The following is a 26,574-nucleotide window of genomic DNA, read 5'->3' as shown; positions in this document are numbered from 1 at the left end:
AAAAAAAAAAAAAAAAAAAAAAAAAAAAAAGAGGCTTCTCCCCTTTACGGTAAGGTCACCAAACGGATCTCTGTCACACGCGGGCAAGTTAGCACAAACCTTCTGCACTCCCTGCACTGCGTTCTCCTCAGTGCGGTGTCTCAGCCTTCTCTCAATACCTCCAACGCCGCCTCGTCGCTCTGCTCCAAGGCCCAAACACTCCAACAAAGATATCTTTCCTCTATTGTCTAGTCTGATTTTTCAAATGCCACTTCGGATTCCTGTTTCACCGAATGCAAATAACATGAATATGCCTTTTTTTTTCCCCTGAAGAATATAATTTGTAGGAAAGCGTTTTCACGGCAACCCCAATTTAATCTCCTTTTTTTTTTCCCCAAGATCATACAAACGTTGATCTCCAGTCTCATCCACTCAACTGTCACATCCTCCCATCCCACTGTTGCTCTAATTGCACACTGCTGAGCCCCCTCGATCGTTTCAGCATCCCTCGATAATGGCAGGATCAGAACTGAAGGCAAAAATCCTCTCCTCTGCAAAGCAGCATTACAGCCTTTCATTTCTGCTTTTGATTCTTCTGTAAAACCGAGGCGAGGAAAGCACTGGCTTATTTCTGATACAGTGATGTTGCACCACAATCTCTTATTCAGTCTGTTCTCACCCCAGTGGATTTTTGTTTGGTATTTTTAACTCTAAACTTTCCAAGCAGTCACCTCCCGTTAGGTACTTGTTCCAGTTGCCAGTCCTACTTGGGAGATACACCTTTATCACCTCGCTGAGGATAACAAGATGTTCTCATCCTTGCCAAACACTGGGCAGTCTTGATCTTCACCTAATGCCGGTTCTTTGGCCCTTTGATTTCATCTCAGCTTAAAAATACACCGGGAAAAGACTCTGTCTCCTTAAATTCACTAGCAAAAGTCACACAGAAAAGGCCCAGGTATCGATGGCTGCAGAACACGAGAAGCACTCCTCATCTGCAAGCAGAGCTGGCAACGGTGGCTCTACACAGGGGCAGATGTTAATGTGTTTAGTGCTTGGGGCGGGGGGGGGGGGGGGTTTTTTGGGGTTTTGGGAGTATTTTGAGGGGTTAGGGGGCTTATCCAGGACAAGATTTTTGTTTTCCATGGTATGTATCTCTCTATATGGCACTGCATCAAATGTCTTAAACTGAACTACTGCATACCACAGCCACTGCGCTATTCTTACCTAGCAAGACAGAAATGATAACACTACCAGAGTTCTTTGCTATGATCAGCTCCTCAGTAGCACCGGTATATCAGTCAGTAAATGCACTTCCCCCTGCTCCAAGTGAAAGCAGATACGGTCCCATAATTTAATATCCTGTATGCAGGCCTCAAAAGAGAAGAAGCCTCATCAAATTACAGCTTGTCCGACCCAGAAGCCCTCCCGGAGCTGTCCCGCAGCCTGGATGCTCTGCTCCTGCTGCTGGCCCAGGGCACGGCAGTGTGTGTCACTGCCTCGACTGATCCAGTTCCCGGTCTTGCATCCCAGCTTAAAGTCTCTCCTAATGCCCTAAGACATAAGATGTGCAGCCTTCTGCTGTTGTACCACAGGAGCTGTTCCCTCAATATTTAATCTTGTAAGCTGTTAATGCACAGATCTGTGCTAAGCAGCAGGGTTCATCTTTTTCTGTACTCAAAATTTGCTTCCTTCTTGTTTGAATGTGGCAAAGGCCACGCATGTACTCCTCAGACCTCAAGCCAAAAATCATTCGGTTTTAACCCAGTGAGAGTCCAGGTGGTTTTCTTCCTGCCATAAGCCTTCCTTTCCTTTAAAAGCATAACAGAAAATTTTGGCCAGGCGGTACTTCTGCATTTCTATTTATTCACTGCAGCCCTAGTTTTTTCACTATGCGAAATAAATAAAAGCCCGGAGGCAGCCAAGCCTCGTCTCCGGAGATGCAGGCAGCTGCCCCAGCCGCCTTCTGTGCCAACGCTGTGCCGCTTGGCCAGCTGCGACACAGGGCAGGCAGCCACTGCCTGGGACACAGGAGGAGGCGAGGCAGAGGGGTTGCCAAACCAGCATCTCTCCGAGGTCCGGCTGCCTGCCCAGCCTGACCCTGCTCTCACGGGGAAGGAGCTGTCGCTGTCTTTCAGCTGTGAATTGCTGCCCCCTCCCTCTGCTCTCCAAGAGACGAGCCACTTTGCTCTCATTCGGAGCAAGATTTCGGTACGTGACTCAGATGTTCAAAGGAGTCGATCAGCTAGCCACTAGCCACCCTAGAAGAAATACATATTGCTCCATATGAAGCGGTGCATAAAGCATCCCCAGCTTCTCGGGACTAGATAAGACAAGCACAAAGCTGAAGCATCTAGCGCTTTTGTGGGAGAGACAAATCACTCAGCTGTTGGGTCACACAATCCCTTGAGCTTTCAGCACCAGCTAGGCCAGGGAACCTTTTTCATGGATATTCTTCAAGACAGAAGTAATTTAAACTCCCGAACGCAACTCATCCTACAGGATCTATTTTCTGAGCAGTGTGGGAAGGTACCGGCCCGCACAACCATTTATTAGCACAAATAGCAGTGTATGTTTAACTCTGGAGAACGGGTAGAACAAAGGATTATTAAATAAAATTCCGACTAGTTCGGCTGAAAGCAAAATACCAGCTGGAGCCTGGGGTAACGCAGGCAATGCTATCAGCAAACATGTGCTGCCAGCGCATCTGCACACACGCACCAGCTCTGACCACGGGGAGCCTCAGACTGGAACAGCAGAACCAAGGTGCCTCTATCGTGCTCTGTGGTCCGGTAGCTCAGGTCCTGCCCTCTGCTCGGCAAAGCCTTTGGTCCATCAGCGCCGGTCATCGCTGCACAATGGCAACGAGAGCGACAAAACCCGAGTCTTCTGACTTGATGCCCTCCTATCAGTAGGATAAAAAGCCGTGCTCTGTTGGCTTTCCAAGTGGGAACACGGCCACTCAACACAGCTAACGCTGAGTCCCACCGCCTGGAAACGCAGGCACAGCACATCGCTCTACCTACAAGGAGACGGCGCCCGCAAGCCAGCCTGCCTAACTGCAACCATATTCATTAACAGCCCATCATTTAGATCCTATTGCAAAAGTTAATGAAGCCACTTTGCAAGAGGGCAGCCTCCCTGAGAAGAAGATAAATAATGTATATAAAAGGGGGCTGGGAGGGAACTGGCGCATCCTTGCAAGGTCATGCTAGAATGCATCAGTGGCTGGCTGAGGCTGGGCTCCTCTGGTAAGAAGCCTGGAGCTATTTATGACTCACGTAATTAATTAATGCCAACGGGCGTTCTGCTGCAGGCACGTGGGAGACCAAAGGGAAATACGAAGCAAGCAGGTTAGGAAATGTAGTGGAGGTGGGGGAGAAGGATGACATTTCTTGCGGCAAGACATGCTTTGAAGTAATTATCAACAGTCCAAACAGCCAGCAGCTCTTCTGGCTACCTCAGTACAAAATCAATTAGGAGCTTTAAAAATGCATCGGCTCAGATTTCAGAGAGCACCAAGAATAAGAAGTAGCCATCTGAGGTAGGGCAGTGGCATTTCTAAGCGCCGCGCACCACAAGACCCACAGATCCCCAGACCCCGCAGCGCTACCCACAAATGGTGTGACCAGTAGAGGGATCATCCTTAATGCCTTCCCAGTCATCACTGGTTTTGGATGAGAAGCATTAAGGAAGACCAACAGTTTGATTTTACGTGTCTCTAAAGTCTGAGAAGTTGAATAGAAGCAAGAGAAAGGACTGAAGGGCAAAGCGAAACGTGGGTGTACGCCTTGAAAGCTGAGTCCCTGCAGGCACTCAGGGCTCCCGACACTCACCTTCCCTTTCCGGAGCCAGCTCTCTGACACCGGGAGCTAACCAAAACTCCCAGATCACATTAAGAAAGGGACCACGTCTGCAGCTTTCCTGCTTTGGTTTGCAATACTGCAGTCTCACATCGAACGCTCAACATGTGGCGACGCTGAGTCATGACACCGTGCTCGCACAGACCGTTTGAGGACAATGAAAGCTTAACCTAATTTTGTCCCTTTGTTTGTCCTCCAAGCAGAGGAGATCAATCAGTTCCACTCCCTGCCTTCACATCCCCGTGCATCCAGTGCCTAATACTTTATACAGTAAAACGGTAAACACAAATAAAGCGCAGCTTTTCCCTCCCCTGGCGCCCTAAAATCCTTCTGGGCTGTTCAACTCCCACCCAGCCTGCATCCTCTCTCATGTCTCTTTGTTGCCAGAATGTCTTCTATCGCTTCCCAAACGTATTCGTGCATTGTCCTGTCTCCCTCTTATCATAGCTGCCTGCAACAAATCCCCTCACACAATGAGGATTGCAAATTTGCTTACAACCCAGTGCTGTTTTCCATTTCTACTCCTCTGTGCTTGTTTTTCTCTCTGGACACTTGCAGGGGCCAAGCACCACAGCATCAGTCTGACACTGCCATCTGGATGAGCAGCAGCGGCTGCCTGCAGTCTCAATCCTGGCTGGCAAAGCCTGGGAGAGTGCAGGATGCTCCCCCTCGAGCCTTACCCACCTCCACGGTCTGGGGCAATCTTGCTTTCTACCCTCTGATCACTGCCAAAGCCCTCAGATCCTGGCTGGTGGGACTTCCTACCACTATCCGCTATTTTTCTGGAGCAAAATCATGCAAATCAATAGCAGAGATTAAAAAAACCCAAGAAACAAAAAACAAAAACAGGCAGAAAAGAGTAAGTGAAATGGCAGTTGGTTTTAGTTTCATAAATATATATGAGTGAGTAGAACAAGAGCAACAAAGTACTCCTTTCTGGTGGGCTGAGAATCAACACGAGCCTGAGTCTCCAGGGTAAAACACGAGCAAAGTAAACGACAACACAAACACCCACTTAGAATTCGTGCTACATACTCCTGATCTCAGCCTCACCAGCTTTAAGAACGCTTCTGTTAAATACTGTAATGCTCCCAGTTACGAGTGATCTGGATTGTTTATTTTCTAAACAGATTTACCCCCCACCCCCACCCCCAGGAGATCCCATAAGCCAAAGACAAAAGCAGTCTTGAAGAGGTGTTTCAACCTAAGCCTAAGACAAACGCAGCCTTGAAGAGGTGTTTCAACCTCTTTTGGCTATACAATATCCACAGCTGGCTCCATTTCCCTAATTGTTTCATACTGACCTTGAGGATATTTCGGCCATTAAATGACTCCCGTTCCTTGAAAGATGATTTACCAGTCATTGTATTGTTTCGCTCTTCAGCTGTAAAGAGAAAAGCCACCACCAGAATGAGCTTCAGATGGGAGAACTGTGTGTGCTGTACTTTACCCCCCACTCTCTCCCTCCCCAAAGTCAGCTGCCAGCTAATAAACCATCTTTGCCCAGTTCTTTGTGCAAAAAAACACTTCCACTTTGATTTTAAAGAGAACGAGGCTGAATACGGAGGAATTAGTGCCTCTGTCCGGATCACCTATGTTACCTGGACGAAAGACTCTAAATCACAGCTACTGCTAGGGTGATTCTGTAGGGCTTATGGCTCAGTGCAACACATCTGCTTCTCTCTGCCTGATTTTAATCCCACGTCCTGCCAGGGTGAGAGTCAGCACTAGCACTTGCATCGCCTGGAACAGCACCAAATACCAGACTGAGCATGCAAGCGTAATGCCAGGTTTGATCCGGAGAGCACCTATACAAACCTCTGCTGCCTGCTCTGGGAAGCACATACATGCGGCATGTATGCTTCTGCGGGGCGGGCACGCAGCCACACACACACACACATTAAGAATAGCAACCTAGGCCTATAGCAACTGCCAAATGCCTGTGTCTTAGATCCATTTCCCTAGACTGTGTCTGGATTTTTATATAATCCCTAAGTACATGATCTGTTCTTTCCACAGGACCTCTGCCTCACTCAGTGAATATATTTGATATTTCTTTTTCATCTCTAGCATTAACTATGAAGTCCCACTCACATCTAGCATGCTATTCAAATCCTGTATTGAATATAAAGCGATTTCTATGGCTATCTGTGTAATGCTCACACCACTGTGTCTGAATGCCTCACATACCTCACAGGCTGGTTCAGAATACAAACTCCCAACGCCGGACGCAGCTGCCCGTGTGCCTCCCCTAAGAGTGCCTCCACATCAGCACTTTGGGCTCACATTTTCCCCACTTTTCAGGGCTCAATTTGAGAGCTAAGTCCCATCTTCTCAAGGTTTCTCCCACCTGAGTATGCTTGTCTGACTTCAGTAGAAGTCACCCCCAAAGTCTGTCACTGGGTGCCCAGAAAACTGTAATGCCAACCATCTGCTGTCATCACTGTCCATACAGAGTCTCAGAGAGGCAGTAACTAGAGAATATTCGACATAACCTATCGGCATTGCACGGAGGCCGCCGCGCCAGCAGAAGCTACGAAAAGCTTTAGCACAATGCCGTTAAGGTTTCCAAACTACACACCAGTGCCAGAGCGCACGCATGTTTGCACATGGAGAACAAGGCTGTAATACACTGCCCCTCCCTAAACGCGACGCATCTGAGGCTGCTTTGTAAACTAATGCGATAAGAACGATGCTACAGATTGCTAGAGCAGACAATCTTTTGGCAGAGCCAGCAGACACTATTCACTCAATAATAGCTCCTATTCAGCCTCGTAGCCATCTGAATCTGATTTAACGAGAGAGACACTGGAATCACGTTCCTAAACCAAGCGGCAATCTTTAATTTGACCAAAGAGGATCACATTTTCGTCTTGTTTAAAGGTCAGCACAGCCCATCGAGTTGTTACTGAATTTCAGTTTAACGTTGGGGCACAGAGAGCCCAAGACTTCACATGGTACTTGAACGCATTCCTCTCTGGCCCAGCTCTTGTGAGTGCTACTGGGCAATAGGGCTTTTGAAACTATGACAAAGAATCTTAGGAAAGATCCAGAAAGTGCTCAAAGCATGCCTGCCTTCTCCAGCTCTGCCGATTGCTTTTTCATCTTCTGCTGGGGTTTTATCTACTGATATCCCCCCACAGCCTTGTAGGTATTCTCGAGATTAAGAAAAATCACAGAATTAAAAAAGCAAACATAAAAGCCAACAAAAGCATTTCCTGATTAGTAGGACTACTTGAAATGCATTTATCACTAAGGATGAAGGATACGCACCGCTTGGATCTTTCCTGAAGAGAGTGTTCATGACTGTAGCATGCAGCTTCACCCTATCCCATTCTTTAAGCATCAGGCCGGAGGCCACGAACCGCTCCACCAGTTGATCAGCAATCACCTGCAATCTGGGAAGGCAAGAAGAGAAAGAAGAGAGCCATGAAAACCAAGGAGAAAGCCCTGCATCATCAGCTTTTCACTTTGCAGCCAGGGAGGGCAGCATGTGTGAAATGAAGTCTCTGCAGGGACAAGGGGAAGGGAGCTAGTCTCTGATGGAAAGCGAACAGAGGCATCAGGATTCAGTTCTAATGCAAAAAGTTCTGGCTGTTGCACAAAGCTTCCTCAGTGATCACTTCTGCTGCAAATATTCCACAAAGAAGGGCAGATTTACCATAGCAGAGAGCGTTCGCAGTGACAGATGTCATCGGGACTTGAAGGATGCACCTTTTTACTGTCAGGAAACATAATGTGACTCTCCTTACAAATGCTAAAATCTGCAGACCCCCAAGGGGAGCTTACGCACCTTGGCTCCTGGAAGATGTGTTCTGCTCAGGGACCACGACCTGTACGGTGCACTGGCCTGGAGCTCGGACCTTCTCTGACCCAAATAAGCAACCCAGTCACTGGGCTTAATTTCTGGGAGAGCCCAGAACGTGGTGACAGAGGGCACAAACCCAGACAGCACATCCTGGTGAATGCGCCAACTTCGAAGCTACCTTCTTGTCTGGCCTTGGTCAGGGATGAAAGCAGCCGTGGCCACCGGGATCTGCAGGCAGACCTGTGCTAGGATAAGCAGCAGGAGCAGGAAGGCGATCGGAGCAATGCGCTCGCGTATCCTACGTCTAAAGAGCTGAAAGAACTTTCAGGCTGCTGCTGTCCCCCACAAAATTTCTGCGGTGCCTGAGCCTTACCAAAAGGAGCAAGGATGTGCGAGAACAAGAGCTTCCCATCCCCGAAAGCAAGGTAAGAAGGTATTACTCTCTGCAGAAGGATTTGGGCTTCTCGCACCACGTCCAAGGGATTAGACAGCTTTCTGCTCCACCGGGTCCCACCACTCTGGCGTCTCAGCTGCAGCGGGAGGAGCAGAGCTTGGCCTCTCTGAGGCTGGCCCCCAGAGCCTGGGGCTGCCACGCTCCGGATGCCAGCTCCTACCCCACTGTCGGTTTTGCATTGTCCCTCGCGGGCTGCCAGCCCCCATGTGACGATTTCAAGACTTTCAAACTACCAATTGTCATGGTTTTCTACCACTTTCTGGCTTTACTTCAGTGATTTTTAAAATTAGCAATGACAAAGATTAAATGAATATCATTACAGACAATACTAAAACAAATTAACAGAGAATAGCTCAAGTGAAAATGGTTCTTTATTACGTTATAAAGTTAATCAAGGAAATAAAACAAATTAGAATGAATTATAATGGAAATTATTTGCCATGTGGGAGGCATCAGAGCACGATTCCTCTCTCAGTCTGAGCCATTATATGCGCAGAAGGGCTTGCCAACCCCTAATTCTGTCTGCAGTTATGCAAGCTAAGTCAGGGTAAATCAAATCTCCTGCTTTACCCCTTAAGCTGATCAAGATCATCCAAAGATCAGGAAGGAACTCCACCCCTCAGCCATGCCAGGAACTACAGAGAGCTAGCAAGACGTCTTGCATGAGACAGGAAGGCACACACCTCTCTGAAACGCGGGCTGCAGCAGTCTGATCCAGCACAGCAAGCCACATGCCTGCTGCTCTCCTCTAGCATTGGCCTTGCAGCTGAGAAACTTTGCTTTCTACCTGTGGTCCCCATTTCCCTGAGCAAAGCACAGCAGGTTTTAGCAGGCAACAGGTGCATGGAGCTGCTCAGCAATGATCCGTCTAGCAGATCAGAAAACAAAGCAGAGTTTTCTGGAGGGATCACCATTTGTCCCCTCTTTATAATCACCATTTGTCCAACACTTTGGACAAATCTGGAATCAAAAAAACGTCTGCTGGAATCTCAAAGGAAGCAAAAGAAGCTTTCACCACCCTTCACCAACACAAAAATATCTTCTTTCACCTCTGCAAAGCTAAATGTTTTCTGGATGCCTGCTAACAGTTTAGGAACTATATTAGGGAAGAAGTGTCAGACGAATTAACTTGCAGGTGAGGGCAGGACCGGCCTGGGCCAAGGATAAAAACTTAGAATCGCTTGGCCCTCTCTGAGCACGCTGCTATGCAAAAAGCAAAAAAGGTGTTGCAGAAGAGGAGCCTGGCAGCCTCCAGGTGCCATGCAAAGCACAAGATCTGGGTTTGGTCAAAACCTCAGCTAACAGATCCCTGCGAAGGGCAGACGAGACATCAGCCCTTTCCGTTTTCAGTTTCAAGGCAAGATAGATTCAAAGATCTCATTTCTCTCCTCTGCCAAAAGCAGCTCTGCCACCCCTAATGCACATCAGCATTTTCTGCTAACATTATGGCTAAGTGGGTTCTCAGCAAAACAGATACAGCTGGCGTCTGAAGCAGACCACAGTGCTAGTACCAACAATTCAAGCTGTCCCCAGACGCAGGCAGACATCGCTGTCCACTTTAGGCCCTACTTAGGTTCTAAAGGATTTCTCTACCAGCTCCTCAGGTCACAGACTTATTTTCAGATGTAAGCAGACTCGCAAGCACCGCACCACAGAGATGATCCAGAGCTCGGTGACTCTGGAGGAAAGCGGCCCATACCTCAGCTCTCGGAGCTGACACTTTGGATGCTTTCTACCACAAACCTGCCGAAGGGCATTTGGGTCATCCAGTGTCTGTCTCCGTCTCATCTTTCTGAGTGCTTCTGCCTTGTTTCTCCCTGCACTTCTGTCTCCTGGCTGATCTCTCGCTTGTCCTGGTTCTCCACCAGCCCCGTTTGTTTTATCTCACCTCTTTCAGGGTGGGACAGACTTTAAAGTGGAAGAGCCAAGAAGAGGAAAATACTTCAATTCCTACTGCCTCCCAGCAATTCGTACATTTTCATTTTCCCACCCATTTCCTTATCCCACTTCCGATCTCTTACTTCAACACAGCCTCCAAAGTGAGGTTTTAAGCAGGCCTTCCCCCTTGTCTACTCAGCCCTTGGGGAATGGAGATGCCAGAACATGTCCCTTCTGCCCTGAGCCAGTCCCTGCGCACAGCCTCCCTCCTCCAATCTGCACTGCTCCGTGCTCCTCTGCTATCCTCCTGCCGTCCTCTAGCAACAGGAACAGACAACAAAAGGGCAGCACTGCCAGAGAAAGAGAAGGCTAAGGCTCAGAGCGAGAAAGCTAAAGCTCTTTTGGCTACTCCCCTACCTTCTTTCCCACTCACCTCACAAGGGGCAGCACAGAGTACAACAGCTCTTCCATTTCCCCAGTCTTCCAGAAAGCACTAAGAGAAAAGATGGTGCTGCCACTGGTGATGTCCTTGTCAAAAACGAGATGGAGGGAGGTTGTCCAGACACCACCACAGCCTAGGCAGCGCTGTTTGTGGAGCTAAAGCCATCAGCCACAGTGGCGAACAGCACAAACACACGCACTGACACCAACCAGGCTTCAAGATTTCACACCAGTGGCTCAGAAGACAGACATTTCACACCTAGCGCCTGTTCCAGGCTGCTTACAGACACAAAACCCAACTCTGTAACCAAGTCATGCTTTTCTGAGGACCTGCTGGTATAACTGGGTTTTAAGAATAATGAAGTGCTGCAGAATACACCAGGCTGTCCAGATTAATCTGGATTGCAGGCTGGGAACTAGACAGCAGAGGCCAAGCTGTCCTGCCTTCTAAGTCATCTCAGGAGTATCTCCTTGGCCACCTTACCACCGCGTGAGCCATGACACCATTATTCAATCTGACAGAGCGCTACAGAAACAAATGGCATCTTTCAGCCGCACCACCAGTGACTGATTTAGAGAGCAAACACACCACTGCCTTAACTGGTTTAGGAAGCATGAATGACTTCATCTTCCTGACTGCCGGCCCAAGGACTGCTAGCAGTAGCCACCACCTTCAGACGGCAGAGGTTTTCTCTGGCACACCGCTACTGCTGCCGCGGTACATCCAGGAGGAATGAAAGAAAGGAGCGTGGGGAACTCACCTGTCCGAGCCATCCTTCATGTGGACTTTGGCATAAAGGACGTCCGTCACGGCAGGGTCATCGTTCATGTACTCCACTCCTGCCACCTCCACAGTCAGGGGTTTGCCTCCAGTAATTTGGCTAAAATGCAAGAAATCCCTTACGTTAAAAAGCAAAACATCACACCCGCTTTTGAAATACAACACATAGTACTTCTCACGCATACACCACATATTTGGGTTTACTACAGGAATGATAAAACCCAAACACAAAAAAGGATCCCTAATTACTAAGGCTGGAAAGGCTACAGCTGCTATTGTCTCATCATCTCAAGAAATACTGTAAAAACATTGAAATTTATATGTTCAGTGTTTTAGACACACATTAAGTCAACTTGTCAGTGTTCACAGGCCATCTGAATGCGGAGACCTCCATTTACATTTCAGAAAAGCCATCAGCAGTAAAAAGGTACACATTCCCATTCCAGAGAAGCTTCTGCCTTCCCTGTGAAAAGAGCGATCGTGACACAAAGTCTCCACCTCGTTGATTTTCGCTGGGAAAAGTACTTGATACAGAATGCAGTTTTAAGTACATTTCAACATCCACTTACAAATGCTGGAAGAAAACAGAGCTGTTTTAAAATCAGCTCCAGCTACTCTTGCAGGAAGGCGAAATCGAAAATGCGTGCAGGATATAATATGCACTCCCACACCTGCAAACACACTGTGAAGTGTATCTGCTTCCAAACATGCCGCCTCCTTGCCTTTACCACCAGAACATCACAGGGAGGCAGGGCGCCGCAACGAAAGCTCCCAGTGAGTAAGTGCCGTTGTCTCATTTAACGCCGAGGTCTCGTGGAAAGTACGGGGAGTGTCTGGGCAGGCAGAAGTAATAAACACGAGTTAACAACGTGAGCGTGACTTTGCTCTAACCTTGCTCGCTTCTCTTCAGCTTGCCCGAGAGATCGCCTTTGAGATTCTCGGCACAGCTTCCCAGGTGGAATAAGGAGAGCGTGATTTCCCCTTCCAGTACGTTTACTGGGAGGACAATGGCACAAGTGTACTGTTTTGCACATCACACTGGGAGCACTAAAGGCCAGGTATTCTAAAAAGGGTCAAAAAGGCCACATGGCACTGCCTGCATTTAGAAAAGGTTTATGTGGGTGGAAGGGAGCCTAAATTAATTTTCAAAGTTCATTTATTTGGGTCTGGCAGGGGAAATAACCTAAAGGTTACACTCAAGTGTTGATTCCCCCTCCAATAAGAGAAATGGAGAGTAAAGATTTTCTCCGCCTCAGTTCCGCCCATTTATGAGGAAGCTGGCACTTTCCAATTACTGCGGGCAGAGCTTTCCCCTGGAAACGCACTTGCATTTCTGTTCAACAGTTGAACAACTGGAGCTGTCATTTTAAAGGCAGAGGTATGAATTTTGGCCGCACATTAATTCCCAGAGATATTAGCTGGCACAGCGCAGCCAATTCTTCATGCACCGAGGCAACAAACAAATAAATAAATAAATATCAAGGATCCGTTGCTCTATGTGCAAAGGCTTTGCAGAAATATATAAATAAACCAATCCCTCAGGCCATCTCCAATTTCTAAGCTGAACAGAGATAAGCTAATTACAGTGTCATTCAACCACATTTACAGTTAAAGCCCTAACATCTGCAGCTCAGTGTTAACAGGCAGCGAGAAAGCCCTGGTCCTGGAGCAGCACTGAACGTTTCAGACTGATTACTCACATGGCTCACGCTGGCTTCCCTGCACACAGCTCCCCGCATCAAGAAATGCATGTCAAGGACACCTCAGCATCTGCTCTGAGGCAGGAGGGAAGCAGCGTGCCAGAGCCCACTGCAGGCAACGCGCGAAGGTAACGGAGCTCGTCCCTCCCTCTGCAGCAGGCAGGGGACAACAGCAAAAATTGCTCACACAAAAATAACAGGGGACGCATGTGAGAAAAAGAAATGAGTAGAGCAGGTTTTCAGGGAACGCTGAGGGTTTGAGCTGAGCTGCAAGGTGCTGTTAGACTCTTTGTGACTGCTTGGTGATTTCTACTGCTCCCATTTGAAACGCTTCAGCCTTTTTCTACATTTCTGGAGTTGAGATAGACTATTGAGCTCCTTTTCTCTTTGCTGTCCCTTGTCAAAGACAGCTTGCTGCTTTTCCCCCACTCAAGTCCCTGGTGATGACATGGTTTTTCATCACTTACTCCACAAAGTCCTCTTTGCATCGCTGTAGGAGGTCGCACGCTTTCTGGATCTCTTGTTCGTTCAGAAGTACCAGTGTCCCAAGAGTCAGGTGAAGCTTTGCAGGGTTCTGGAACAGGCTGCTGCTGACCCCGTGATCCTACAAATCAGGTAATCAATCATATAAAGGTGTCTTATCTCACCCATTACACACCCCCCCCCATCAGAGGAATAAATACTACAGAGAACAGGTACCAAGCCACTGGTATCAAACCTTTTCTCTCTGCATCACTGGTCGGGTTGGTAGGGAGTCAAAGTTGAAACAAGAAACAAAATTTCACAGGCTTTGCGAGCAAACGAGCTCAGCCTGGCAGGCGAGGCACAGCCCCCCACCACACACATGCTCCCTCGCCTGCCTTTTCATCAGAGCTGCTCAACGACAGCCTGGAAGCTCATTACCACAGGTTCTAACTCAGGACCCAAGAACAGCAGCGCTCACTCATACGGGGTTTCGAGAGGAGACTTCCACAGGTGTCAAAGCAGCAGCTGCCATCAGCAATGAACTCAACACAAGTCAGCACAGACTTAAAACTTGAGTTAAGTCCTTTTTTTGCGCAATAAAGCTGGAACCAGCTGTAGTTACAAGCTCTAAATGGTCTCTAAATCCTGTCCAAACACAGGTTGCACCTCACAACACAAGCACAGCTAATACCAGCTCTGATAATTACATTTTTCATGTTCCCATGTGCCCTACAGTTTGCTGAGATAAATTAAGTTTAAATTCCCTTTATAGGAAGAGCTATGTGCTGTTGCTGGGGAAGAACAGTTCCCAGGTGGAGCAGCGCTTACATTCAGCTTTAAGAAACATGTCTTTTTGTTCTAGGATATTTACAAAAATACCTTGAGGACGGTTAACACACCCATATTAAAACAATTATTTCCACTTAGTGGCCATTTCCTATCAGCGCATCAAATAACCGCCACTTTTCCCTCCAGAAGAAGTCAACTTGCCAGGCCACGGAAGCCTTTCTCTGTCTGAAAATCAAAGTCCACCAACTGAGAAAGACGGCTTTGAAGTTTCTAGCTGTGCTTCAGAGGTTGTAATAAAACCTTTCAGATGTTTAAACACTGCAGTATCTCAGCCCGTCAGAGTTTAATGCCCCACATCTCACTCCACATTTTTCATGTCTAATGACAACATCCATACCCTTCTTTACAGCAGTGCTTATAGGCTGGACTAGAGATGAGCCAGTCCGCAACAGAGAGGCCAGGGGCTTGCTCCAGGAGCCACAGGCTGGCAAAGCGTGGTGGTCCCCAGAAAAGGGAGCATGTACATACCTTCCACTGCTGCGAATTACTTTATTGCTGACTGAAACCCCAAATCATACCGTGCTAGTAGTGGCAAAGCACGTTGCAAACCTCAGCAGTGTGCAGCAGCCTGAAACAAGCACAGACTAACTACATCGGGTACACCAGGAGCAGAGGAAAGACGGATGGCTCTGTCTCACTTCTCCTCACCTTCCCTTCTCTGTGGTAAAAGCCTTGCGGCTTCCTTTAATTCATCCTGCTGTTAACATGCATGACAGGACATGATTTCTCTCCGTCAGCCTTTTTTCTCCAACGGTATCCGTAGTCAGAGAATATTTGGCCTAACACAAAACAATAGCTCCGGTAACAGAAATTGGGAGAAAGTTCGATTGATCCTTGCCACGGACAACCGGCCAATGTCACTCCCACAGTGCGCACAGATGATGTACGGTAACGAGAAAGTAGTTTGCAGGTGAGAAAAGCAAAAGCCCTACCCTCATTTTCTGCCCCAGCACGATTTGTACTGTAAACATCTACCTGCCTCAGAAGCAGCGTTTCCCCCTGAGCTTTCCAACACCTGAGTGTGGGCTGATAGCTGACAAAGTGACGGCACATCACCTCCACAAGCCACGCAACCGCTGCTGGGGAGATTAGCAGGGAAGAGCAGCACACAAGGAGCAGGCCAAGACCTAGATAATCCTCCTGGTTTCCTCCCCAGTATTTCAGACAGCTCCTAAAAACCCTGCTTACACCCCTACTCTTTCACAGGTCGGCGGATCCTACTTCTCCCACGCATAAAATAGATGCTACGTCAGAGGCAGCTCTCCCTGGAACAGGCGATGTTTCTGAGGGCGTCTTAGCAGCCCTTCATGGCTGGATGCTGCTCGCCGAGATGCAAAAAAAGCTTGAACCCACTTATTCTAATCCCAGACTATGATATGCTATCACCAACTGCTGTGTCACCTCATGGGAAGCCGCCCTGTCCAGTGGCATCAGTCCTCTGCAACCTGACCAGCAGGGCCAGACAACAGCAACGCTGAGCCTAGAAATATGTGTTCATAACTACCGCTAAGGAAAAATCACATCCTCCTCTAGAGAGAATGAGCCCAAGAGACATGATCCTGTCAATGTCGTGATTTTGGAGCTTTATAGACATCTTCCAAATACCTAAGGAACCCTCTCAAGGTAAGCTACAACCATAAAAGCAAGAGTGAGGAGTGAGATTCGGCATCAGAGATGGGCAGAGGGATCCACCGGGATCTAAGCCATGCTCTCCGAGTGCCTCTCGGCGACAAGCTCCTCTTTCAGCAGTTTCACAGAATCACAGAATCTATTTGGTTGGAAGAGACCTCTGGGATCATTGAGTCCAACCTTTGAAATATGGAACTCTTCAAGTGTCATTCACGCTATTGTATGGTTCACAGCTGCCAGGCAATGAAGCAGGGCTTCACTGAAGCAGGCAATGAAGCAGGTTTCCTTCCCCGCGCAGTGGAAGGTGGGGCACTCCTCATAGCACAAGTTGCAGTGGCTTGTGGCAAGCCGTGGCTTGCAGCCCTAATGAAAACAGGGCATCAGATTAGGGGAGGCGAGGTGTCACAGCAAGGAACCCCCATATTCTACAGGGGAATCTGAAAGCAGCATATTTGCAGGAACATGCTGAGAGATACAAACACATAAGCCAGACTCTATTGTCTCTCTAAAAATTTACTGTTCAAACTTGGGTTCTCCAAAGACGTACTGGGAGGCAGGAAGAATATCCCCTTCACACACCATCTGTATGTGATGACTGTCCATTTGAGCTTATGCCTCTCTCTGACACTGCCCTGTCATGGTCAAAAAAACAACTCCTCATTTCCACTCAGCCTTAAAAATTCATTTTTTTCTCTCCCTCCTGCTACTTAGATGTCTACCTTTGCTCTGCTTCTTTAGAAGGATCACAGAAAGGGTTTTAGCTGGGGTCTTCACCTCTCTTTGCAAAGCCCAAGTACATCGTTCCTCCAAATCTAAGGCCCTGTAGTAGGGAAATCATAGACCACAACACGCTTCAGGCCTTCTACGTGACAAGGCAAAGGATCAAACTCTTGCACCTTTCCTCCCTGGCTGTGTCCTCTCTACTGTCTTTAAGAGCTTCCAATGTTTGCAGACAGCTTTATGTTTTTGGTTTCTTTCTTAATAGCAGGATACGGCATGCCAGCTATATGCCCTTTCCTACCCTGATCCACAAACAAAGGAGCGAGCCAGAAAAACAGCATTTCCTCAGAACTGACTGAAGAGCTGCAGGCTGAAAAACTCCTCCCATTTTCTGTCCCTTCCACTCCGAGACATAATACCTCATTAGCAATGTTTGATATTTACAGGTTGCCATATATTACAGCAATCATATTTCTTTCCTGTGCTACATCTGCAGCCTGTTAAGACTGCAAATGCTGCGTTTGCACAGCTCTGAAAGACCCAACTGTGATTTTTCATGGCAATATTACTGCAAAATCTCTTCCCTTTTCCACCTCCATACTCAGACAGACGTTTCAGTCCTCCTCACTCTGACACTTAACATGATGGTGCGAGGAGACTTCCAAGGTCATCCAGTCATCTGGACCTCCCACTGCACCACATCAGTAATGAGCCTGTCCAGGTGAGCCACCTCCCCGTATTTATATTAAATTAGCCTCAAAAGAGCCTCCCCTCAGCCCTGCTTCATTGCCTGGCAGCCCTGAACCATACAAGAGCGTGAACGACACCTGAAGTGTTCCATATTTCAACACAAGGTTCATCTTCTAAAAGGTCTTAAAGACACACACACACACACGAAAGTTAGAAAGCATATACCCACCAACATAATGCTATGCTATAAAATATAAATGAATGGTTGTCATGGTAACTGCTTCAGAGAGAAATAGAGTCCCTCACAAATGCTCAATGGCCAGAAGAAATCCTCAAACACACGCACACCTGGTCCTTTCCCTTCCTTACTGTTATTACTGAGCTTTATTCAAAGACTGGAGTTTACCTAATTCTGCAGTTTCGCACCAGTAAATTGCCACAGGAAGAGCCAAGCGCACCGCTTCTGTCACTGAAACCTATTCCGATTTCTCCAAGTATCCTGAGAAATCCCGTTGCTTTGGACAAATCTATAAGCTCTCTTACTGCCCTGTGAGGCACAGTTTTGAATTACTGTTTTTCATTACTGATGTGCTTTCCAGCAGACCCTGCTGTGAGATAAAGTGGTATTAGAGTGGCATTACCGGCTGGTGGAGTGATTGAGAGACATACGGGGCTGCAATAGACTCCTTGAACTAACAGGCAGCAATATATCTAGAAACCCTTTTGCTAATACCAGGAGAAGGAAAGGCAGAAAAATAAAGCACCATATATTCCTAGGCTATACATATGCAAACCCCCAAATACCTGCTACTGACCGAATTCTACATTTGAAACTAAAACTGGAAACTGTAGAGCTGATGTAAGCAGTACCAGGAATATTTCAGGCCCTCCTGAGAGGCACAGGGCACCGAACAGTGCTAACACGACCCCGCAGCTTCCAGGCCAGGGCACCTCGCGCCCACGCAGCGTGGAAAGCAGGAACTATAGCCCCAGACCTTCTGCCTCCATCCATATAGATGTGTCCTGATATAGGGCAGCTTCAGCTGCCACTCTTTTGGGAGATTCCCGAAAGCACCTTGATGCCTTGGCAGCAGCAAAAGGCACGCTACATCTCCAGTGCCACACTCTCTCAGAGATACTGCTGTTGCTGGCATTAGGAGGATTCATGCCTGGGTGCTGGTTCTGAGTACAGTTCAAGCCTGAGGTTACCAAAAGCCAGAAGTAACTGTTAGGCTGAAACGTGTTCCCATGTGCACGCCCACGCTGCAGGATCCCTGAGCATGAAGCAGAGCCTTACAGGACTCAGTGCTGTCCAGACACAGAACAAAAACTACGGGAGAGACAGAAGGTCAGGGAAGAGGAGGAAAAATTAACATGACTAGCCTGGTCAGCAGTGATCTCAGCACTCCTCTCACCAAGGTTGGGTTTCTGCAGCTTTCTAGGACAACAAGTACGTGAAGGTTTGCAGGTGTTCTCAGGCAGCTCTTTCTGAATGTGACTGACAACACTGGGGAAAGCACCAAGATAAACTTAAGAACAAGTTTCTAAGTGGATGGCAGACCTCCTGGCCTACGTCGGGATGCAAACTGATACTTAAGAGTGAGCAAGAGACAAACAACTTGACAGACAGATCAGGAGGGGTCTGGAGACGAAATATCATCAGCCAAGGCTGGGCCAATGGAGGGCTGCAGAGATACAACCAAACCAGCAGGCGGGAAGCATGAGTGCTCTGTAAGAAGAAGAGCTAGTCCTGTGTGAGGCCAGTGTGTTGCAGGATTGAAGACACAGGATGAGAGCATGAGTGACAGCACAAGCTGCAAAGATCAATAAAAAAGGCCACATCTTAGAGACGTGACATCGAAAGGATTTGCCTGACACCGAGGCAGCCTGGAAGCCAGATCCCAGCAAGACGTACGGGATGACACTGAGGTTACTGCCCCACGCAGCAGCCAGGTCTGGATTTGCTGTCCACAGGGAGGGACAAGAGAGATCCACAGGACCTGCTGGCAGAGAGCTAGAGAGAAGAGGAGGATCAGCTAAGAGGAGTCCGGGATGCCAAGGCTTCAAGCAGAGCAGGGCCAGATCTCAAGGGAGATCACAGCCACAAGCCCAGGCAGAAGGGCATAAAGAGCAAGGGAAACATCAGACTGAAAGCTGCGGTCTCAGTCCAGGGCCAATGGCATGAACAGCCACGACCAGAGTCCAGGGCTGAAGCTTCCAGCCCCTCGAAGAGTCGTTCCTCTCCCTGTAACTTTGGTGGGTCCCCACACAAGGACTGGAGCTAGAAACCAACAGAGGGAGCCAGGCCACCACTGACACAAGCCCAAGGTCTGGCACTCTCTGTCCAACCAACACTTTTCTCAGGCTCATGCTTCCATTCCCCTGACTTCAGAGCTTTCCTTTAATAAAGGTAAGCTTTAATAAAGGTAGCTGCCACCAGCTAATGGGGATAGATGATCGAGGCAGTGATATCCTCCTAGACCAAGGAAAGGGTGCTCATGGCATGGCACTGGTGGCTAATCCCTGGATCTGTTGCCCAATTTCAGTTGTATTTCACATCAGGTGGAAACCTGAGTGATAGAAAGCTCCTAAGATGTCACTGAAATAAGCAGCTGCGTGGAGAAGAGGGACTCAGAACTGCCAGGAAAGATGTGACTGCAAAGCCAGCTCAGTTCTGCTCTTGGAGATGAGACAATGGACAAGCAAGTGACCACGAAAACTTGAGCAAGAACTCATATATCCCCCGATTATCAGATAATTTGCACCCACAGCATGAAGACATAGGAAACTAAACTTCTTAAGCTGTGCTATCTGCAAGATTATACTTTCCCCTTCGAAAAGCACAAGCAGAAGTGACGGACACGAAGGTAAGAGTATCAGCCCACAAAACCCTGCTGCGTGTGTGCAATCTAACCTGCAGCCGCCACAAAGAGGAACTCTTCTCTCTTGCCTAGACATGTCCTTCCAGCAGACTCAGAGGACGCAGCAATTTAATAACACCATTCCCTTCCCTCAGCCTGGCACTGTACATTGACATACCACTTCTGTCCAACTAGAAGCATGCTAAAATAAGCCAGGGAATACACAGCTTTCAGTTCATTCTGTTCCTCATTTCCCTATGCCTAACTATTTCCTGCTGCTCTCACTGCAAGATCTGAAGGCAAGTAGGAGGGACTGTCAGCACAAAGTCTCATGAGGAAGAAGGGAAGCGATTAGATTTGCCGGATAGCACGTGCTACCAAGTCATTTCTTGCTCAGCTCCAGTAATGACACCCATCTTCCTGCACTGTCAGTAACCAAAAGGAAAGTGAAATAGAAGCAGCAGCAAACTTGTGAAATCCTACCTGATTTCACGGTTATGTAGAAACCATATAAAGCATAGGAAAGTCCACTACATTATTTAGTGGCATTCCTATTAAAAACAAAAAAGCTCACAAAAACCTCCTCCAACCCTCTTCTGAATCTTAGATATCCTTCCACCTAAGAAAATCTCTAAGGAAAACAAAGTATTTTACTAACAATTTACTAAATAAGCCATTCTACCTTCCAGAAGACTTCACAACAGCACTCAACAAATTCACAGATCTGCCAACTTAAGTAAAAAGCCTGTTAAAAATACATTCCTAGGAAATAGAATAGAATCAAGCTTTCAAGGTAAACGCCAAAAAGCTATCTCAGCAAATGAAACGGCACTCTGCTGAAGGGCTTCCACTTGATTTTAATTCTCATGCGGATCCTTACCTTTGAGCATTTCTCCAACACTTCCTCCTTGAACTGCAGGAATTTTTCCTGGATGGCGGGCTGGTTGAGAGCGAAGGACAGGAAGTGTGTGAAGGGCTGCTTCTTACGGAAGCTGTCCAGGAGAACATCAATCCGCGTTCGGGCAGAGATGACACCGCTCCGATGCTGCCCTGTAATCACTACAAGGAAAAAAAAGCAATACTTTTTCTGATTTCCATGAAGCTACAGTGAGACTACTGACACCCATGCCCATACAAAATAAAGAGTAATTAAACAGATCGTGATTTTACATGATACTTATCTGTGCACTATAAAATACCAATATTGGAGGATATTGTGAAGGCAAGAACATTTCACCCAGGAGACACCATGAGGGAATTAGAAAAACCTGCTCAGCAGCACCTCTCTACTGTTAGCCCCGGGCTCACTGGAGAAGCGTTATGAATTAAAACCCCCAACCATGCACAGGGGAATCTTGCCAGACTCCCTGCTTGACTTAAAATTCCTGACACGGCTGGGCTTTCCTCTGTAAAGACAGGATGATGCCATCAAAAGTATCCCTCTGCTCTCAAGAAAGTCACCTCTGAGTGCCTAAAAACCAATAACTAAGAGTCTATCATTTCAGCGACACTTCAGATTTCCAGACCGTTATTTCAAGTTTTCATAAAGGCAGTCAAAGTGAAAAAGAAAAGAAAATCTATCAAAGATCAAGATGGCCTATATCGTTTGTGCATGCACTTCAAGGCACCAAACAGAGAACACTTGAGCTTGAAAGGAAAGAACCGCAAGGAGCAAAATTTTCTTAGCTTCCTATTATTACATGTTTTCAACATCTCTCAACCTTCCTAATAGTCCTTCACGGTCCTCAGGAAGAAGACAAGCCCCACTTCTTGAGAAGTACCGCCACATTCCCGTGCAGCACCACAGTTGGATCCCCCCATCACTTACTCCTCACAGTTCTGTCACGAACGTAACTGTACGCCATGCCAATTATCACCGGAGCTTGTGTAAGGGGCCCTGTGGATATCCACTTAGGCAGAAACCTGCACAGGCCAGCCCTTCGGAGCAACGCCTCCTTTCTTTTTAAGTCACTGGAGGCGATGAGAAGGAACATACGGTATCAGAAAGCCTGCTCTCACTATCAGGATCAATCACTATCAGAAAGGCAGCAGCGTCATCAAAACACTTCTCATATTAAAACAGATGCTGAAGTTTATTTTGTGCGTAAACATACAACACGCTAACTTTTTCTGGAAATGGTATTATTTTAAAAACAAAACAAAACAAAAGCCAACACATTCAGGCCCAAAGTTCTCAAGCTAGTCATTTAAGGCCCAGAAGTGACTTCAGTGAGACTATTCATAGGCTTAAAATAGATTATTTTCCTCCCTCAAACCTTACACTGTTTTATAAGAATTTCTAGACAGAAAAAATAAACTCAGGAGAAAAGTGAAGTGATTTTCCCAAGGCCTTAAAGTGAGTCAGTGCCATGTCAGAAGCAGGAATTAAAGGAAAAAACAGCTCCTATACCCCCTTCCCCACTCAAATCATGTCTGTGCTATGATGAGAGAACACTTGTTTTTTGCACGTTAAACTCACCGATTTCTCCTTCCACTCCAGGCTTGGGAATGCTGATGGAGGTTCGAGTCTCTGTTTCTAGTCTCTTCTTGGTTTCCCCTTTCTTCCCAATGATGTACCTGGAGGCATAAAAGTGCAAGAGAGTCACTCACACAGCGTCACTGGGACACTCTCCATCAAGTGCATCCAGCCAGCAGATCAACCGCGCCACAGACGAACTAGGCTCCGAGCTGGCTCCAGGCAGCTGGGTCCTCCCAGACTCGGTATCTTGGTGCTAGAGGGATGCACGCACTCAGCTTCACAGGCAGGACAGGGTCCAGGCACAGAGGCTACTCACCAAACTCTGCGCGTGACCAGCCCAGGACCATGGGATGATGTCGAGCCGTGGCTCACAACTGGCTTAAGCTAAAATAAGTCAGTTGGTCCATGACAGCTCTGCCCAGCACATCCTGCTACAGCTTATTCCTCAGCTGGGTTACCCCTTTTTCCCATTACTCCAGCTGACAAAGAGCTAAGGGCACTTTTTCTGCTTCTTGCTTTGCTCAAGGTAGTCAGTTGCCAGCATCCAAATATACAACAGAATACTTTTCCTCCTCTAAATTTCAGTAAATCTATTCAACCGACAAAACTGTCAAAAACAACTAGATAAAGCTTTGAACACTATAGGCTTCCCAGTAAACTTCAGATTGGAGTCAACGGTCAATTCCAGTTGTGTGTGCTTTCTCTCAAAGCGTTCACCAACTCTCCCTGCTAGGCTGCTTGCCCCAGTTCTTCCTCCCCTTCTCCCACCCTCCCTGACGCTTTTATGTTCAAGGAAAGAGATGTTCAAAACCTCTCCTGCCAGCAAGAAAGCACCACCTGCTGTCTCTGTCACAGGGAAGGCAAGGAGTCAAGCGTGGCACAACTGCACTAGAAAGGCATTGCCAATTTTCCCTTCCCAAACGCTAAAATCCGCATCCGCAAAACAGAATACGTTTCAGAGATCTGGCAGTTATCCCAACCTCAAAAAAAAATATTCCACGTACAAATGTTTCCTCAGCCAGCGGCAACTCAAATAAACCAAAAAAACACACAGGCTCACTTGTATAATGGGCTGGGAACCTCCACTCTGCACTGGAAGCCTTTCTCAGTCTCTTCCACCACAAAGGCATCACAGGGTTCGTCTGCGCAGTCACCGGGCCCTACCAGAAAAAAAAGAAACAACAGACCTTGTACAACCTTTGTAAAGTTTGTCCTACATAAAGTGCTGCCAATCGTCTTACAGCTGCCTTCTCCCAAGGTTAAATAAAGGAAGAAACACTCCTCTGTCGTGGCTAACTGCTTTTCATTTCACCTTACTACCAGCTCCGGAAAACATAATGACTGCTTCTAAATCCAGCGGGCTGGGAGGCGTAGGAAAGCAGTAGTTACAGCCCAGGTCTTCTCTCAGCTGGAAGTTGTGCAACTACCCAGTGGGAATGGTCTCTTCTCCTGGCAGGCTGGAAGCCATCAGCCCATTCAGATACCCAAGGAGGAATTTAAAGTCGCAGAAGAATAGAAATAAAAGGTGAGGATAGTTTTGGTTCAAATGTTCAGGTACAGCGTCTTGGAAAACAGAGGAATTCTCACACCCTCGACACAGAGGAACAGATGCAACTTTCATCCGTGGGCCATTCAGTCATGCCTGTTAGGACCAAACATGACTTCCAGAAAGAGGCCATGGTTTCTATCTCCCCTCCAACACATACAGAGATTAATTTGGGTGGCAAGCAGCTTACTAAAGCATTGTTCAATCCACTGAAAGGAAGGGTGGAGGGAGAAACAGGACACAATGGCCACAACCATTTCCATTTCAGAAATAACAGCTGAGCTTTTCTGTGCCCACAACAACTCACGCAGAACTACAGCAAACATACAGGCAGAAAGATAAAGCGAAATACGTCAGAACACGAAGAATTTTGCCCCCAAAATTAGTAACACCTTCCAAAAGTCACAGTGTAAGACGCCAATTTTTTAAGGCGCAAGCATTGCAAGGAAAGAGGATCTTTAGCAGGCAGCTTCCACTCCTGCCGTATCTGCAAATAATCACACCACCGAAAAGAAAGGCACGTCGGGAACCTGGGAAAAACAGATCTACAGAGCTATTTTGTTTTCCCCTTTTACTCGAGACCTTTCACGGCCAGCAAGCAAACTGACAGTCAGCAGCACAGTCACCCAAACCGACATTAGGTAACTGCGATTACGTCCACTCTTCGGTCAGCAGGATCATCAGGGACCAATGCAAAGCATTTTTCTCCCTCTTGAACACCTCACTCCATCGCACGGGCAGGTTCTTGTGCACATAAAGACATCAGAGATGACACCAAGAGATCCCTAGGTCCCCAGCATCAATGCTTTCACCCGTAGCATGTCCTGACAGCACCATGGTCACCCCTTGCGCAGCACTCTACCTGCACAGAAATCCTCCTCCTCCTCCTCGTGCTGGTACGCCTGCTCTTGAACAAGATTCTTCCTGTATACTCGCCCCCCGATCCTTATCAGGGTGGGCCGCAGAACATCCATCCTGCTCCTCCTCCTAACGCAAAAACAAAGACAGCTTTGCTAACTTACGCCAAGGAAAGGTAAATTTCCATGTTTGCTCGTGGATAATTCAGAAGAGGCACCAGGGGAGCTCTGAGGGGCTCAGCAGTAAAGAGTGAGGTCTGTATCTCCAGAAAAGCAATAACTCCTCCTATGCATGTGTACAAGAGATTTCAGAAAGGCAATACTTTCTTAAACCTTATGTCACTCATTCAAAGACTAGTTTTGTGAGAACTTGCAAGTATACTTTTTGTCAGCTCGTAAAGCACAATCAAGTAAACAAACGGGAAATTTAAGCAATGTAAGATAGGTAACGAAGCATCAGGGGGTTTTGCCCCCGCAGGGAGGTCAGCAACTGATCACCGCTCTCCCTGAAACTCACAGGTTTTAGCCAAAACTCACTGCGGCCTCAGTCAATGTGCTGTTTCAGCATCGTTCAGGATTCTGAACAGTTTCACCTCCTTATTTTCCATAACTGCAGACCAAAGAGACCCCAGCCTCTTGCAAGGATTCCCCTACAACACTGACCTCTCTCAAAATGCCTGGCATCCTCCACGAGGTTCTCAAAGGCCTAAGGAGCTTTTCAAAAGCGAACCCAGTTCCCTGGATCTGCTCTGGAGATGGCAGGGGAAGGGGAACAAAGCACTCCCAGGGGTCGGCACTGGTTGGTGTAACTGGTTACACCTCCTGCCCTCCACCTCAGAGGGCCGTGGTAAGCTTGAGGCATACGCATAAAAGTCTTGCATCGCCCCGTATTATTCCAAACGATACTAGAAACATGAGGCACCGAGTTAAATTTTTTACAGTGGAGAACACTCAATGGTGCAAAAGCAAAGAACTGGCAGTCATCTGTCAGAGACTTCACATCTTCAGTACTTAAATTTCTACGTTCACTGAAATTGTTAACATTGGGTACCTCCGTTTGCCTTGTTTTTAAAACAGACATTTCTGCTACTCAGAAAACAAGGTCTCCACCAAAAAATTCATCTTCGTCAGAAGGTTTACCTGTCCACTACAGCAGAACCTGAAGGAAAAAATTAAGAGCTTGCCTTTGAAAACGCATTTATCCTAAACTGGATTTATTATACGGGGTGACACGAGGTTCAGAAGGATAATGCTTTTCCCCTCAATTAAAGCCCCACCTTCTGAAATTAAATTTAAATAAAAAGGCGTTCCCGTAGTTCAAGGGAAGATGCACAGATCTGAACTGTGCACAGAGGAATGCAGAACAGGCCATGAAAAAAAAACACTGTTGGGTTTTTCTGTTTCCACTCGGGCTTTTCTTTTTTTTTTTTTTCCTAAGTTGCAGTGCTGGTGTCACAATTTCTTGATACAGGACTTTTAAATAAACAAACTGAGGAGGGACCACACCCCACCGCACCAGCACTGCCTGACAGGGCTCTTGCCTATACACGCACGCAGGAACAGCGATGCTGCCG

The 26,574-nt window shown here is 47.4% G+C and overlaps 1 protein-coding gene across 1 annotated transcript in view; it reads right to left on the bottom strand.

Moving 5' to 3' along the window:
* The window catches only part of ASCC1 (activating signal cointegrator 1 complex subunit 1), a 36,150-nt gene extending 11,027 nt beyond the window's left edge, over nucleotides 1-25,123 (bottom strand). The window contains exons 1-8 of the mRNA XM_009709606.1: nucleotides 25,006-25,123; nucleotides 23,658-23,757; nucleotides 22,598-22,695; nucleotides 20,999-21,177; nucleotides 13,372-13,508; nucleotides 11,185-11,304; nucleotides 7,116-7,240; nucleotides 5,147-5,226 (exon numbers count right to left, since the gene is read on the bottom strand). Coding sequence (XP_009707908.1) covers nucleotides 5,147-5,226; nucleotides 7,116-7,240; nucleotides 11,185-11,304; nucleotides 13,372-13,508; nucleotides 20,999-21,177; nucleotides 22,598-22,695; nucleotides 23,658-23,757; nucleotides 25,006-25,117 — 951 coding nt within the window. The 5' untranslated portion in view covers nucleotides 25,118-25,123. The remainder of the gene's footprint in view (nucleotides 1-5,146; nucleotides 5,227-7,115; nucleotides 7,241-11,184; nucleotides 11,305-13,371; nucleotides 13,509-20,998; nucleotides 21,178-22,597; nucleotides 22,696-23,657; nucleotides 23,758-25,005) is intronic.
* Between the last annotated feature and the right edge of the window lie 1,451 nt (nucleotides 25,124-26,574).

Source organism: Cariama cristata, unplaced genomic scaffold (genome assembly GCF_000690535.1).
Source record: "Cariama cristata isolate BGI_N322 unplaced genomic scaffold, ASM69053v1 scaffold25751, whole genome shotgun sequence".
NCBI classification, from domain to species: Eukaryota; Metazoa; Chordata; class Aves; order Cariamiformes; family Cariamidae; genus Cariama; species Cariama cristata.
The sequence above is the reverse complement of the archived record's forward strand: the minus strand, read 5'-3'. Positions and strand labels throughout refer to the sequence as shown.